The sequence below is a fragment of the Tenrec ecaudatus genome, chromosome 8, assembly GCF_050624435.1.
Source record: "Tenrec ecaudatus isolate mTenEca1 chromosome 8, mTenEca1.hap1, whole genome shotgun sequence".
In the NCBI taxonomy this organism is placed as follows: domain Eukaryota; kingdom Metazoa; phylum Chordata; class Mammalia; order Afrosoricida; family Tenrecidae; genus Tenrec; species Tenrec ecaudatus.
The window spans coordinates 79,609,827-79,623,687 of record NC_134537.1 but is presented as its reverse complement, the minus strand read 5'-3'; the positions used below and the strand labels follow the sequence as shown (position 1 = coordinate 79,623,687).

Genomic DNA, 13,861 nt, shown 5'->3' with positions numbered 1-13,861 from the left:
ATGTATGTCACCCTTTCGTTATACTTATTCACTCTGTATGTTGAGCAAATAACCTGAGAAGCTGGGATATACAAATAAGAACATGGCATCAGGATGAGAGGAAGGCTGACTGAAGACCTGTGATATGCAGATGGCACAACCTTGCTTGATTAAAGTGAAGAAGACTTGAGGTACTTGCTGATGAAGTTCAAAGACTGAATCCTTCAATGTAATGTAAAGAAAACTAAAGTCTGGGTGTGGTGAGGGGAATTGGGGAGAACATAATCAAACTGTGCATTAGAACTGATTCTGATGATGTATACACAACTCTTTATAAGCGACTTAATTATAGAAGTGTGTCATATGTGACTTTTATATCAATAAAAATCATTTGGGGGCGGTGGAAGAAAACTAAACTCCTCACGACTGGATCAATAAACAACTTCCTGATAAATGGTGAAAAGATTGAAATTTTCAGGGATTTCATCTTGCTTGAATCCACAATCAATGCTCATTGAAACAGCAGTCAAAAAAGCAATGAATGTTTTGTATTGGACAAATCTGCTGCATAAGACCTCTTTAAAGTGTTGAAGAGCAAAAATCGCCGTCTTGAAGATTAAGGTGCACCTGACCCAACCATGGCATTTTCAGTGGCCTCATATATATTTGAAAGTTGAACCATAAATGAGAAAGATCACTAAAGAGTTAATGCATCTGAATTATATTAGGTCTACAATGGACTGCTAGAATGAGTGCATTTATCCTAGAGGAAGTGCAAGCATATGCTTTTGGGAAGGGCGGATAGTGAGACTTCATCTCATGTACTTTGGATATGTTATCAGGAGGACCTAGTCCACGGGAAAAGGGTATACTGCTTGGTAACGCAGAGAATCGGTCCAAAGGAGGAACCCTCAACAAGGTAGATGGACAGAATGGCTTCAGCAATGGTCTCAAACATCATGGTTTTTCTGAGGATTGTGCAGATCTGGTTCTGTAGTGGTTAATGTGTGGGGCTGCTAATGGCAAGGTCAACAGTTCAAAACCACAAGCCACTTAGGAGAAAGACAAGACTTTCTACTCCCATAAAAAGTTACAGTCTCAAAAACTCACAAGGATAGCTCTACCCTGTCCTGTAGGATCACAATGAGTCAAAATGAACTCTATGGCAGTGAGATTACTTTTGGACAGCTGACACAGAACCAGGCAGTGTTGCGGTCTATTGGCTATAGGGTCTTCATGAGTCGGCCTGATTCAAAGGCATCTACCATCATCTTCTGCCATCTGCCATAGACTCAAGAGAAAAAGAATTATATCTATGGGGTGCTATTTTACATGCATTAGAAATGCCATAATTTTCTCTGGATCTTCAGAATCCTTGAGATATTTATTTTCAGTCACTCTGGAAAACAATGTAATTCACCCAATTATTTTATTAGAATGGAGGCTTGTCCCATTACTGTTGAACTTGACTGCCATCTACTGTCCATATGGTAAAGGAAAATTGGGCACCACCTCTCACCTTTATTCTTTCCTATTGAATTTTTGTTTCCGACACAAAGCTTTCTAGTTGTGAATTTATTTTTAACCCACCAAACAATGAAAAACTCACTGTCATTGGGTCAATTCTGACTCATAAAGACTCTGCAAAGCAGAGGAGGACTGTCCCTGTGGATCTCTGAGGCTGTGAATCTTCACAGGAGCAGAAAGTTTTGCCTTTCTCAGCACACAGCTGCTGGTAGATTTGAACAGCTGACCTTGTGGTTGGCAGATCAACTTTTCACCCACAGTATATATAATTTTGTAATAGTTTCTTATGTGTCATGATAACAGTCTCACATGATACTGACAATTTTCTCTTATAGGCAAGACTTTGTTTTTTACTCTAGGATACTATTTTTTCTTTTTTACATAATGATACTATGTTTTTTTTTCCAGATCTAGTCAAGGTCAGCAGTTTGAACCCACTAGCTGCTCCTTGGGGAACAAGATGAGACTTTCTACTACCACAAAGATTTATAGCCTTGGAAGCCCACAGGGGCAGTTCTACCCTGTCCTCTCCAGTCACCATGAGTCAAATTGACTGAATGGCTGTGTTTTTGTGAAAAGAAAAAGGCCATGGAATTTCTGAAAAAATTTACAATACCATAAATGTGTTTTAATTGGCCATTTGTCTTGGCCATACTTTATTCAGACTGTTATTTATCCCTTGACTTCCTCTTTTCAAATGTTTCCTTTTTTGTAGAGCTTTCTGTGACTCTTTAATTCAGTGGTTCTCAACCTTCCTAATGCCGCTACCCTTTCATAGTTCCTCATGTTGTGGTGACCCCCCCAACCATAAAATTATTTTTGTTGCTACTTCAGAACTGTAATATTGCTGTTATGAATCTCATGCAAATATCTGATATGTGGGATGTATTTTCATTGTTAGAAATTGAACATAATTAATGCATAGTGATTAATCACAAAACAATATGTAATTATATATGGTGAATATTTATTTATTATAACAAATAAATGAAATTTTGTTGTGTAGCCTGGGTAAGTCTTCATGCCACCAGGTACTCATATATGGGCAGGCCTGCCTGGAGACGGATAGAGTGGTGTCTCCATTCCTAAGCCCATCGGAAATATGTGTTTTCCGTTAGTCTTAGGGGACCCCTGTAAAAGGGTCGTTTGACCTCCCAAAGGGGTCGCGACCCTCAGGTTGAGAACCGCTGCTTTAATTGGTGAGTCAATACTCCCTTCCACAATTAGTAATTGGTATAATGAGCCAAACAAAAGAAGGTTAATTTGTCTCTTTTTTTAAGCTTTATGGATTATTTTTCTCATATTTCCTTGACTTGTTTTTTGTACATACACAAGCTGAACTGAACTCTCACTTGGAACTATCTTGTCAAGTGTTATTTTAAAAGATGAGCGCCTTTTGGAAGGGCAAGGACAAAAGAGCCAAGTGTTAAAAGTTGCTGGTAAATTTCTTTGTGTCTGAATCCTTTGAGGCTTTAGCCAACCAATGGTGCTCAGGTCCCAGATGGTGAGAATGTCAAAGATTGAAGAAGTGACAGCAGGGCGGGACCCAAACTCTTGCACATTTCCCCTTTCTTCTCCGTTTAGTCAGTTTTAAAGGACAGGGTATCAAGCAAGGAGAGATTATTTGAATAATTGAGTGGTATAATTGGATGTCTGAAAGTCGTTCAGGTGGATTGCGGAGGCCGGGTGTGCACATCAGCCTAGGGTTTCAGAAGTTTAGGTGAAGCCAAATGAACCGTGTGGTCTGCAGCGAGTCACTGGCGTTTACTCAAAGGGCTGATCACTTCCTATCCAGGTCTCTAGGAGAGGCACCTGAATGTTTTTCTTTCTTGCTTAAGGTCACACAGCTGCGGTGCGCGGTGGAACTCGCTGGGAGCGTCGGACCTTGTAACTCCATCCCAGGCTTGCCTTCGCTTCACCGGGAATGGATGAGATCTCCGTGGTCTAGGCAGCCCCGCGCTCTTGCCAGCCCTTGGGAGGGAGGGGTGCTCACAGGCAAAGAGGCAAGGACAGCGACTTCCTACTGTCTCCTCTTTTCGGTCCTTTTCTGATAAGGAGACGGGGAAGGACCTACAGACAGTTTTCCTTCTTCCAGTCTTCTCTCCCGGTAGGAACACAAATATCCGGCTCTGCCTGTTTCCGGAAATACCGTCAACGGACCGGGCCAGGGATCGACTTCCGGTGCTGCTGCCCTTTCTTGGCAGTTTCGGGCTCGCTGCTTCCGCACAGTACAGCTTCGGGCTTGTGCTGCGGTCAAGTGCGTCCGCTAGAAGTCTCTGGCGGTTTAGGCGTGGAAGCTAGCCCTTTCAAGCGGCGCCCCTCTTCTGCTCTGAGCCCGCCCCCCCGAGGCCCGGTCCCACGGGTGTCGGCGGGCCCGTCGCAGAGCGCTCTCCGAGGCCGAGGCCTGTGGAGTGACGCCGGCCTGGCATAGCCGTAGTTCCGGGCTTCCGGGGGCCGCAGGCCGCGCCGCACCCACCGCGCCTGGGGCGGGGCCCGGACGCCACGCCCCCGCCCCGCCCCGCCCCTCCGGCCTGCGGGCGCCCGGTCGTTCTCCGCCTCAGCCCTGCGGCCGGCAACCGCCTTGCGTTTCCGGCTCTCACCGGCCCCCTGCTTCCCACCGCTGGGAGGACATGGAGTTTGCGGAGCTGATTAAGACCCCTCGCGTGGACAACGTGATGCTGCACCGGCCTTTCTATCCGGCCGTCGAGGGGACGCTGTGTCTCACAGGCCACCACCTGATCCTGTCCTCCCGGCAGGACAACACGGAGGAGCTGTGGCTGCTCCATTCAAACATCGACGCCATCGATAAGCGGTGAGTGCCCAGCCCACTCGCTCTGCTGCAGGGAGCTGGGGGCCTTCAGGTGGGCGCCTAAGAAAACTGATTATAAATGTGTCCTCTATGGCCTAGATTCACGACGAATTTTAAGAGCGCAGGAAAACAGACCTAAAGGGATACTTGGTCACTGTTAAATCAGAATAGAACTCGTAGGGGTAACATGTAGTTACTCGGGTTGTCATTTGGAGTGCATACCACCGTTGAAATGGATTTCCAGCGAGGCCTTTTGTAATTTCTTTTCTCTGCCTATCATGCTGCTAATCACAGTTCATGAAGTTGTGTTTGGACGTGATTTAGATAAAATGTTTGCTTACCTCAGCAGGAAACCCCAAAATGGATTTGTAGTCATCAGGCTGTCTAAATTCCATCACACTCCCCACTTCCCCCTCCTCTCCTCCAATAGCTTTGTAGATGGCCCGAGGTGCCATCAAGTTGGTTCAGACCCACAGCGAGTATGCACAACAGAATGAAACACTGCCAGGCCCTGCACCAGCCTCACAGTTCTTCTATGCTTACGCCCACTATTGCAACCACTGTGCCGAATACATTTATTTCATCACCTACCTTCCTTTTTCTTATGTCTGGACCATCAGTGTAATGCTTCTCATCCAGGGAGAGTAGAATGTCTTCTAGTCATCATTGTTCAATTCTGCTTTGGATAGGACAAGATTGGCTCTCGTTCTGCCAAGCCTCAAAATCATTCCACCTCAAAGTCATAATTCTACACTCACACAGAAGCCTGTTTTCCCAGTGGCCCTGGGTCCTCTAACCTCGAGAAAGTACTGTGCTTAATTTATGCTAAAGTATAAGCACATGGCAATATCTTAGGACAGTTTGGACATTGAAAAGATTTCTAGAGAAGTTATGTCAAAAAATAAAATAATGCCTAATGGTAGAATTTCAAGTAGTAGGGCTAAAGGGTGATTTCTTTCTTTACGCAGAGGCCTCTTGCTGGATTTTTTAGGTCAGATTTTCCTGTGTAAACAGTTTCAGTGGTCTCCTGTGTGCAGAATAAAGTCTAAGTCCCTTGCCCTGCTGTTCATTGCGTTCCATGTTCTGGCCTTGACCTCTTTTTCCCATTTTTTCCCCCCTTGTCATTTCCTCCCATGAACCCATTCACTAGCCACTCCTCACATGTTGCTTATTCGTGTCTAGCATTTTCTCATTTCTGCCCTGATATGTTTGCCCTTCTGGAGTGCTTTTCTCTTCCTGTTTGTTAAATATTGATAGAATGTCTCTATGGTCCAGACATTTTGTGAAGCACTAAGGACATCAGAATGAATAAAATGTACCTGTCTTTTCTGAGTTCAGAGACCCGCATCCAACTGTGCCATCTTTCAGTAGTCCGCTCAATTGCTACCATCTTAACAAATCCTTCCACAAAGGGAAGTCATTCCTTGGTCTTATAATCCGATAGCCCTTTCCTTATACGGCCCTTAAGTGTATTTTCAAATCTGCATGTCTGTGAACTCCTTGAAGCCAAGATTCAATGTCCCATTAATTTTTATCTCCTTCCCAACTTTTAAACTATGGCAGAATGGACACAGGATATAAAAGAATGACCACAGCATGAGCCATAGAATACAAATGATCCCTCTCTATGACCTTCCAGACAATTTTCTTCTTCCAAACCAAAACTTACTGTTCTCAAGGCAATTCCAACTCACGTGGGTTTCCAAGACGAAATCTTTAAGACAGACTAAATCTTTACAAAGAGCAGCTGGTGATTTCAACCACTGACCTTGCAGTTAGGAGCCCAACAAGTAACCCACTACCCCACCAACGCACCTATCCTTTCTTATCTACCTCTCTGTTCATGGTTGCCTTTCATTTATTCCTTTCATCATATTTATCGATTACCAGGTACTGGGCCTGGTCATAAAGAATTTTATCAGATATGGAATTTTAACTTGATTGGGGAGAAATGACAAACTATTTACACTTTCATCTTTTTTTCTGGAAAGCAACATGCTTTAACAGAAGGATTGTGAGCTATGTGGACAAGCCAGAATTTGTGTGATGTTTGATTTCAAGAAATATTTACTACAGTATCTCTTCTAGGTGCTGAGCTTTGTATACACATGTATCCATGTGAGGGCTTTGTAGATAACAGTGGTTAATAAGATAAACAGGAAGTGTGCACACTAGTTGGGGAGATGACTAATCAATAAATACATGATAGTATATAAATATATGTGTCAAGAAGGAAAATAAATAAATTAGAGGTGTGTTAGTCTTGGTAAACTAGAGAAACAAATTCATAGGCACACTCGTGTGTAAGAAAGAGGTTTATATACAAGAGCAATTGAATATTGAGAAATCATCCCAGCCCAATCCAGATCAAGTCCATAAGTCCAAAATTAGCCCATATATCTAATACTAATCTATATAGCCCTCTTCTGACTCAACGAAACACATGCAGTGACACCAAATGCAGGAAGATCACAGGGCAGTGGGTGGGAAATCTTGTGGATCCAGTGGCAGTGTAACATCTCAGCGCCAGCAGGGTTCTCCACTTGGCTCCTCCTGCTCCAGAGGTCTGGCTTCATCAGCCAGGGATGACTTGCAGGAAGTGAGAGACAGAGACTCAGTCTTTCCCGCCTCCAAGGAGGAATAAAAGCATTCCCAGAATCCTCAGGAGAAGGCCATGCCTCCACAGAGGCCTCATTGGCTTTACCCTGATTGACAGGATAGACTCCATCCCTACACTCTTATCTTGAAATTGACACTAGATTATGTAACTACCACAAGAGGATAGAGCATCAGGAAGTTATTTATTTTAAAAGGGCTTTAGGAGAAAGCAAGTGATATTCGAGCAGAGAGTGGAGGGAGGGAAGGTAGCATTGTGACTATGTGTGCAAAGAACAGTTTAGCCAGAAGGAACACCAAATGCAAAGACCGTATCACTGGAATATGCATGGCCTGGACCAGGAACAGCAAGAGCCTGAAAGGCAGCGAGCCCAGGGCCGGTGGGAATGGGTCTGGTAGAACTGGAGAGTAATAAGCAGGGACTAGATCATGTCAAGAAAGCAGCAGTTAGGAAATCAAACAAATGACTGCATTGGGCAAATCTGCAGGTGGGGAAAAGCCTCTTGAAGTGTTAAAAAGCACGGATGTCTCTTTGAGGACTAAATGTACTTGGTCCAGGCCTTAGTATTTTCAGTCGCTTCACAAACGAAAGTTGAATAAATGAACAAGGAAGACTCAGGAAGAATTGAAGTATGGTTTTAGCGAAGAATATTGAATATACTATGCACTGCCCAAGTATGAACTGCCGTCAAGTTGACTGACTCATTGTGCCCCTAGATGGGGTTTCTAAGGCTATAAATCTTTATAGGACCAGATAGCCTCAACTTCTCTCCTGGAGCAGCTATTGGGTTTGAACCACGAACCTTGTGCTTAGCAATACTTTCCAATACTTACCAACCGGCAGCACCACCAGGGCTACCTTGGAAACCCAGTAGGACAGTTCTACTCTGTCCTATAGGGTTGCTGGAGTCTGAATTGGCTCAATGGCAAAGAGTTCTTTTGAATGGACATTGTTTCCAGTTTTTTTCCACACCCTGTGATTTTTGTTGTTGTTGTTGAAGCTGAGATATTAGAATATTACAATAAACTAACATTCTCAAGTCCCCCCTGTACACAGTACTTTCCAAAATCCTGAGTTGCACAAGTCATTTTCAGATGGGCACAGCTGTAATTCTCGCCCCCACTGCCCCACCTGCCCTGTGAGAGCGCTGATTCAGGCAGCTCCCAGTTAGATCAGAAGAGAGACACGGAACAGTCAGCTGCTCCATTTTAGTTATATATATGTGCCAAGAAAAAACAAAACCCACTGCCATCAAGTCATCCCGACTCATAATGACTCTTTATGGGACTTCCAGAGCTGTCCGTCTTTATGGGAGCAGATAGGTGTATCTTTTCCCCATGGAGTGACAGCTGGGTTGAACTGCTGACCTCAAAGTTAGCAGTTCACCAATTGCCTGACAGTGCCACCAGGGCTCCGTGTGTAGGCCAAGTGTAACACAGTCTTTATGTGCTAATATAGGGCATGGATGAGGAAAGGCTAAACCTGCACACATTGCCATTGATTCAGTCCCAGCTGGTGGATTCGAACGGCTGACCTGTCAGGTTAGCAGCCAAGCTCACCACTATGTGGGTGGGAAGATAGAGAGATAGCCAAATGAAGTGGATTCTGGCAATTGGTGTGAATCATGGAAACTTTGTGGAGATGAAAAACTCACCACTTGATGATCATGAAAGCCTATTCTCTTCTTTTTATTGATTTATTGATTAAAATGCAGACATAACAGAAGAAGGAAAGCATTCGGGCTTACACACATGAGTAGCTGTTGTTGATGTTCCTTTGAAGATCCAAAGTCACTATAGATTTTGTTTACATACATTTGGCAATATATGGCTGTATGTAGGCTCATTAAGTTTCTTGTTTCTTCTGAATTTTCAAACTCTTTACATCGACTTTTAAATCCAGCAGTTGTGTTTTGGGGTTTCTCAAGCATTCCAGGCACTGGCATCGGAAGTTGAGCCACACTTGGCTCTTACTGATCATGTAAACATTCTTGAGCACCCTCACATGCTGATTGATGCTTTATATGTATGTACGATTGCCCTGATCCATAAGAGAAAGGCCCTTGACAAGATGGACCCACACAATGCCTGCAACCATGGGCTCAAATGGAAGAACCGTGTGAGGATGGGCAAGACCGGGCAGCCCGTTTCGTTCTGTTGGCCTTGCGGTCACTGCACCAGAACCGGCTCGAGGGCCCCGGACAGCCACATTGTACTGATAAAAGGATCCCTAGTGGCACGGGTTTTTATTCTGTTGTCCCTGCATGCCAGAATCGACTCGACGACACCTCACGACAGCCACAAGAGTGGCACAGTTAAAAGCATGTGGCTGTTACTGGAAGGTTGGCAGTTTGAACCCATGGGCTGTTCCCTGGGAGAAAGGTGTGGCGGTCTGTGTGTATCAAGGTTTACAGCTTGGAAACCCTGTGGTGCATGTATTTGCTAAGAGTCAGAATCAACCTGACAACAGTGGACTTGGTGTGTGTACTGAAACATACATAGACATGAAAACAGCGTCAATGATAAGATGGCTATTTTTGAAAAATGATATGTAATAGTGTTGTTTTTCACAAGCAACTGTGATTTCATACTAGAGCCAGTGTCTCAGAACATAAAATGCAGCCAGGGTAAAGTTGGTTCTTAATGCTAGATAGAAATATGCATTTCAAACTTGTCTTGATAATTTCACATATTTTGATTGATTTCTTGTCAGTTGTTACAGTGTCATTAATTTATGATGTGACAGATCAAAAATAGGTGTTAGGAATAGATGTGTCATCTCTTCCTTTTTCTTAAAATTGGGCCACTCTTACTGATTCTAACATACATTTCAATCTGAAACCACTTGCTCATTTTGTGAGTTAGTTTGGTCAAAGCTTAGTTAATAAAACTACTAACAGGGCCTCTTTGCCGCATCTACTGCGAGAATGAAGACCATTCTCAGCAACCAGACTGTCGACATTCCGGAGAATGTGGACATCTCCCTGAAGGGGGCGCACGGTCATTGTGAAGGGCCCCCGAGGAACCCTGCGGAGGAACTTCAATCACATCAACGTAGAACTCAGCCTCCTTGGGAAGAAGAAGAAGAGGCTTCGAGTTGACAAATGGTGGGGAAATAGAAAGGAACTGGCTGCAGTCCGCACGATCTGTAGTCATGTACAGACATGATCAAGGGCGTGACACTGGGCTTCCGATACAAGATGAGGTCTGTGTGCCCACTTCCCCATCAACGTGGTTATTCAGGAGAATGGGTCTCTTGTTGAAATCCGTAACTTCTTGGGTGAAAAATACATCCGGAGGGTTCGCATGAGGACAGGTGTTGCCTGTTCTGTTTCTCAAGCCCAGAAAGATGAGTTAATTCTTGAAGGAAACGTCATTGAGCTTGTATCAAATTCAGCTGCTTTAATTCAGCAAGCCACGACAGTTAAAAACAAGGATATCCGAAAGTTTTTGGATGGTATCTATGTTTCTGAAAAAGGAACAGTTCAGCAGGCTGATGAGTAGCTCTAAGAGGTGTCCAGCAACAGTCAGGATGATTCCTTTAGACTTGTCTGTGATGCTTTGATCCAATCCAATAAAGTTTATGTAATGAAAAAAAAAAACTACTAACGGGTACGTTTAAACTAAAACAGTGCGCCTCTCTGCCTGAGGGAGAGCTCCACACACCCAGGCCTGGAGTTGGACTCCCTGTTGTTTAGGACACCCCTCCAGCCCCCATCTACCCACTAGATAAGATTGAACCACTGGTTATAGGGCTGTGTTAACTATTAGAAAATGTAATTTTTACTTACTTCTCATATATGAAAAATAAATATCAGTTCCATTTTTCTCTTTATGCATTTTACTCGGAAGGGTCATTTGTTAGAACGTTTAATTACGTATTACCTGTACTACTAGCAGCTTTACATGTGTTGGTATCTCTCCTAATGTGAAAGCTCTTGGTACGCAGGTGCGCTCCTGTGCTTTTTAAAAGCAGTTTTCCTTGGCCGGTGTCCTACAAGGGACACCTCAGTGGAAACTGAGTGCATGAGTGTGCAGCTCCTTCCTGTTCCCTTGGTCAAGCCGTATGGGTGAGCGTGAGCGTGGTAAAGAAAGCCAAGCAGACTGTGGAAGCACAATACCCCTCGTACAGAACAAAAGCACAAATGATGCAGACATGAACAAAAGCATAACCACTTTAAGTCTCCTTTTGAAACAGTGTTTGGGTTTTGCGTTGTGGTGCTTTTTTAGTGCGAGTTGGTTATTGAGTCTTGCATTTCTAGCTCAAGCAGGAAGAGTGGTTTTTAAAGCAGCTTTCTTGAGATGTCATTGACGCAGCAACACCCCCCTCCCGCCCCCATTCACAGGGCACAGCTTGGTGTGTGATGGCCTTTGTGGAACCTTGAGCACAATCAAGATCATGAGCTTATTCCTAACATCTGAACAAGAAATCCCTAAGGAAAATGATATGCTTGTAATCAACCAAAAATTTCAACGTTTAGCTAAGACTCAAGAATTTGTGGAAAACATATGGAACAATCAGTGGCCAAGCCAAAGAGGAAATAGGAGCGAACAGCGATAAAAGACAACAGTCCCCAAGTAAAATCTGGTTCAATTTGTAGGAAACTTACAGAGACAAAATTTGGGGTTAAATTTGGCATTTTCTCAGGTTTGCCTTAATTACTATAGATATTGTTAAGCCAAAATATTTTTTAAGTTGAAAAAGGGATATCTATATTTTACATGGACTGTTGCAAGATTGGAAAGGAGTAAAATGTTTTTGTCTTCCATTTTAATGTGTGCTTGACTCAACGACAGTGATTGAAGAAAAGGAAGTGATACGTAGTGGATTATATCTGTGTTGTCTTTTCAAAGTCATCATCACATACCAAGTCAGTAATGCCCCTAAGCATGATCTGTCATTTCTCACAGGTTTGTGGGATCACTGGGTACCATCATCATAAAATGTAAAGATTTTCGAATCATCCAGTTGGATATTCCTGGAATGGAGGAATGTTTGAATATAGCCAGTTCCATCGAGGTGAGTATTTAGGAGACTCAATCTATAAGAATAAATTTACAAAGAAGAATCTTCTATCTGGCTCAGTGCACCTCTTATGTTTCTTTTCAGTTATTTGGCCCCATTCTGTGGCTCACATAGGAAACACATGCAGAAAAAGTCTCGACTGACTTGTTGTTAGAGGAATGTAATGGGGCTTTACTGGTGGACAGAAGTTTTTCGTGTTACATATCTTACATGAGCAATCAAGCTTTGTTATAGGTTAGGAAATCCACACAAGATTGTTTAATAGATGATGTTTCGATTGGTTTTTCTTCAAATATGTGCAAGTGCTTATTTGAAGAAACCATTAAAGGAAGTAAAAGGTTCTTGGGACATATTTTAAAGTTTTGCTTGATAGTTCATGTTCACTATACAGTTATTGATATTTTCTTCATACCAGAGGCAGTTTGTACACCTTTTTTTGTCCCAATCCATGGGGAAAATAAGATCCTGTGTGGCAGTTGCCTTTTTAAAGTTATAGTGGGCAGAAAGGATCCATCTGCCTCTAGGAACTTCCTCAGAGGCATTCAAAACCACTAATGAGAGTTAATCAAGTACAGTGTTTACTTCTTTACCAAATCAACAATTAGAAATAAGAGTTTTTCCTTTTTAGTGTACCAATGCAAAGGGGCTTCCCAACGTTTGTTTAACAATTCTGTTATCTCTTGATCCTCTCTGCCACACACCTCTGGAAGCCCCTCGTAGATCTGTTTTGTAATTGGTGTACAGTCTGACTCTTCATTTTACTACTTCTAGTTTTGGGGTCAAACCCAAATTTCTCTGATTACTTTCCTACTTTTTAAAATGGGGATAATAACACAAAAAAATAAAATGGGGATAATATTACCTGTTGATGTTGGAATTAGTTGGTGTTATTAATATATCATTTTATTGGGGGTTCTTACACATATTATGCAGTCCATACATCCATTATATTGAGCAGATATGTACAAATGTTGCCATCAACAATTTCAAAACATTATCTTCTTGAGCTCCTTGATATCAGTTCCTCATTTTTCCTTCCCTCCCCGCCCAGCCACCCTTGCAAACCCTTAATATATTATGTATTATTTACACATATCTTACACTGCCCCTCTATCCCTTCACCTACAATCCTGGTATTTGTCCCCCTTGAGGGGGCCTATTTCGCCATCATGACTATCAGTCATCCCTTCCCTTCCTGTACCCTCCTGGAATAGTTACTCCCGTTACTGCTTCTGAGGGGTCTGACTGTCCTGGATTCGGTGAATTGAAAGCTCTAGTCTATACCAGTGTAGGTACACCAGACCAGCTGGATTTGCATGGCACGACATGGAGATCATGATAAGGCGGAGAGGAAGGATTAAGGACCTAAAGAAGTGTTGTGTGTTTCATTGGTGCTAAACTGCCCCCTAGTTGTATCTTCTCTTCTGTGTGGCCCCTCTGCTAGAATGTTCAGCTATCCCTGGATGGACTCTGGGTCTCTGCCTTGACCTCTCTCCTTCACACCTCGATGAGGTTGTGTATTTTTGAACTCCTGATGCCTGTTCCCACTGATTACACAGCCTAGTGTGCTTCTTCCACGTGGGCTTTGTTTATTCCGTGCTAGATGGGCACTGTTTGGCTTCAAGCTTTTAAGACCCCACATGCTAATAACTTTTAATAGCTGGGCCCTCTCTGCTTTCTTCACCACATTTGCTTAGGCACCCAGTTTGTCTTCAGTGATCGTGTCGGAAAAGTGAGCATCATCCATTGCCAGACTGTCAGAACCAAGTGTTCTTATGTTGAGAGAAAACTTGAGGAGAGGCCCAAAGTCTGTCCTCTTCCTCAATGTAGTGCCTTATGAATATAAGTACGTAGGCCAATACTCCAGCTTTTATATATTTACATATGTGCACATCTATGTTGTA

The 13,861-nt window shown here is 43.2% G+C and overlaps 1 protein-coding gene and 1 pseudogene across 1 annotated transcript in view; both read left to right on the top strand.

The window, feature by feature from the left end:
- The first annotated feature begins 3,729 nt into the window (after nucleotides 1-3,729).
- The window catches only part of MTMR9 (myotubularin related protein 9), a 52,613-nt gene continuing 42,481 nt past the window's right edge, over nucleotides 3,730-13,861 (top strand). The window contains exons 1-2 of the mRNA XM_075556436.1: nucleotides 3,730-4,318; nucleotides 11,843-11,951. Coding sequence (XP_075412551.1) covers nucleotides 4,137-4,318; nucleotides 11,843-11,951 — 291 coding nt within the window. The 5' untranslated portion in view covers nucleotides 3,730-4,136. The remainder of the gene's footprint in view (nucleotides 4,319-11,842; nucleotides 11,952-13,861) is intronic.
- On the top strand, nucleotides 9,841-10,439 carry LOC142454979 (large ribosomal subunit protein uL6 pseudogene; annotated as a pseudogene).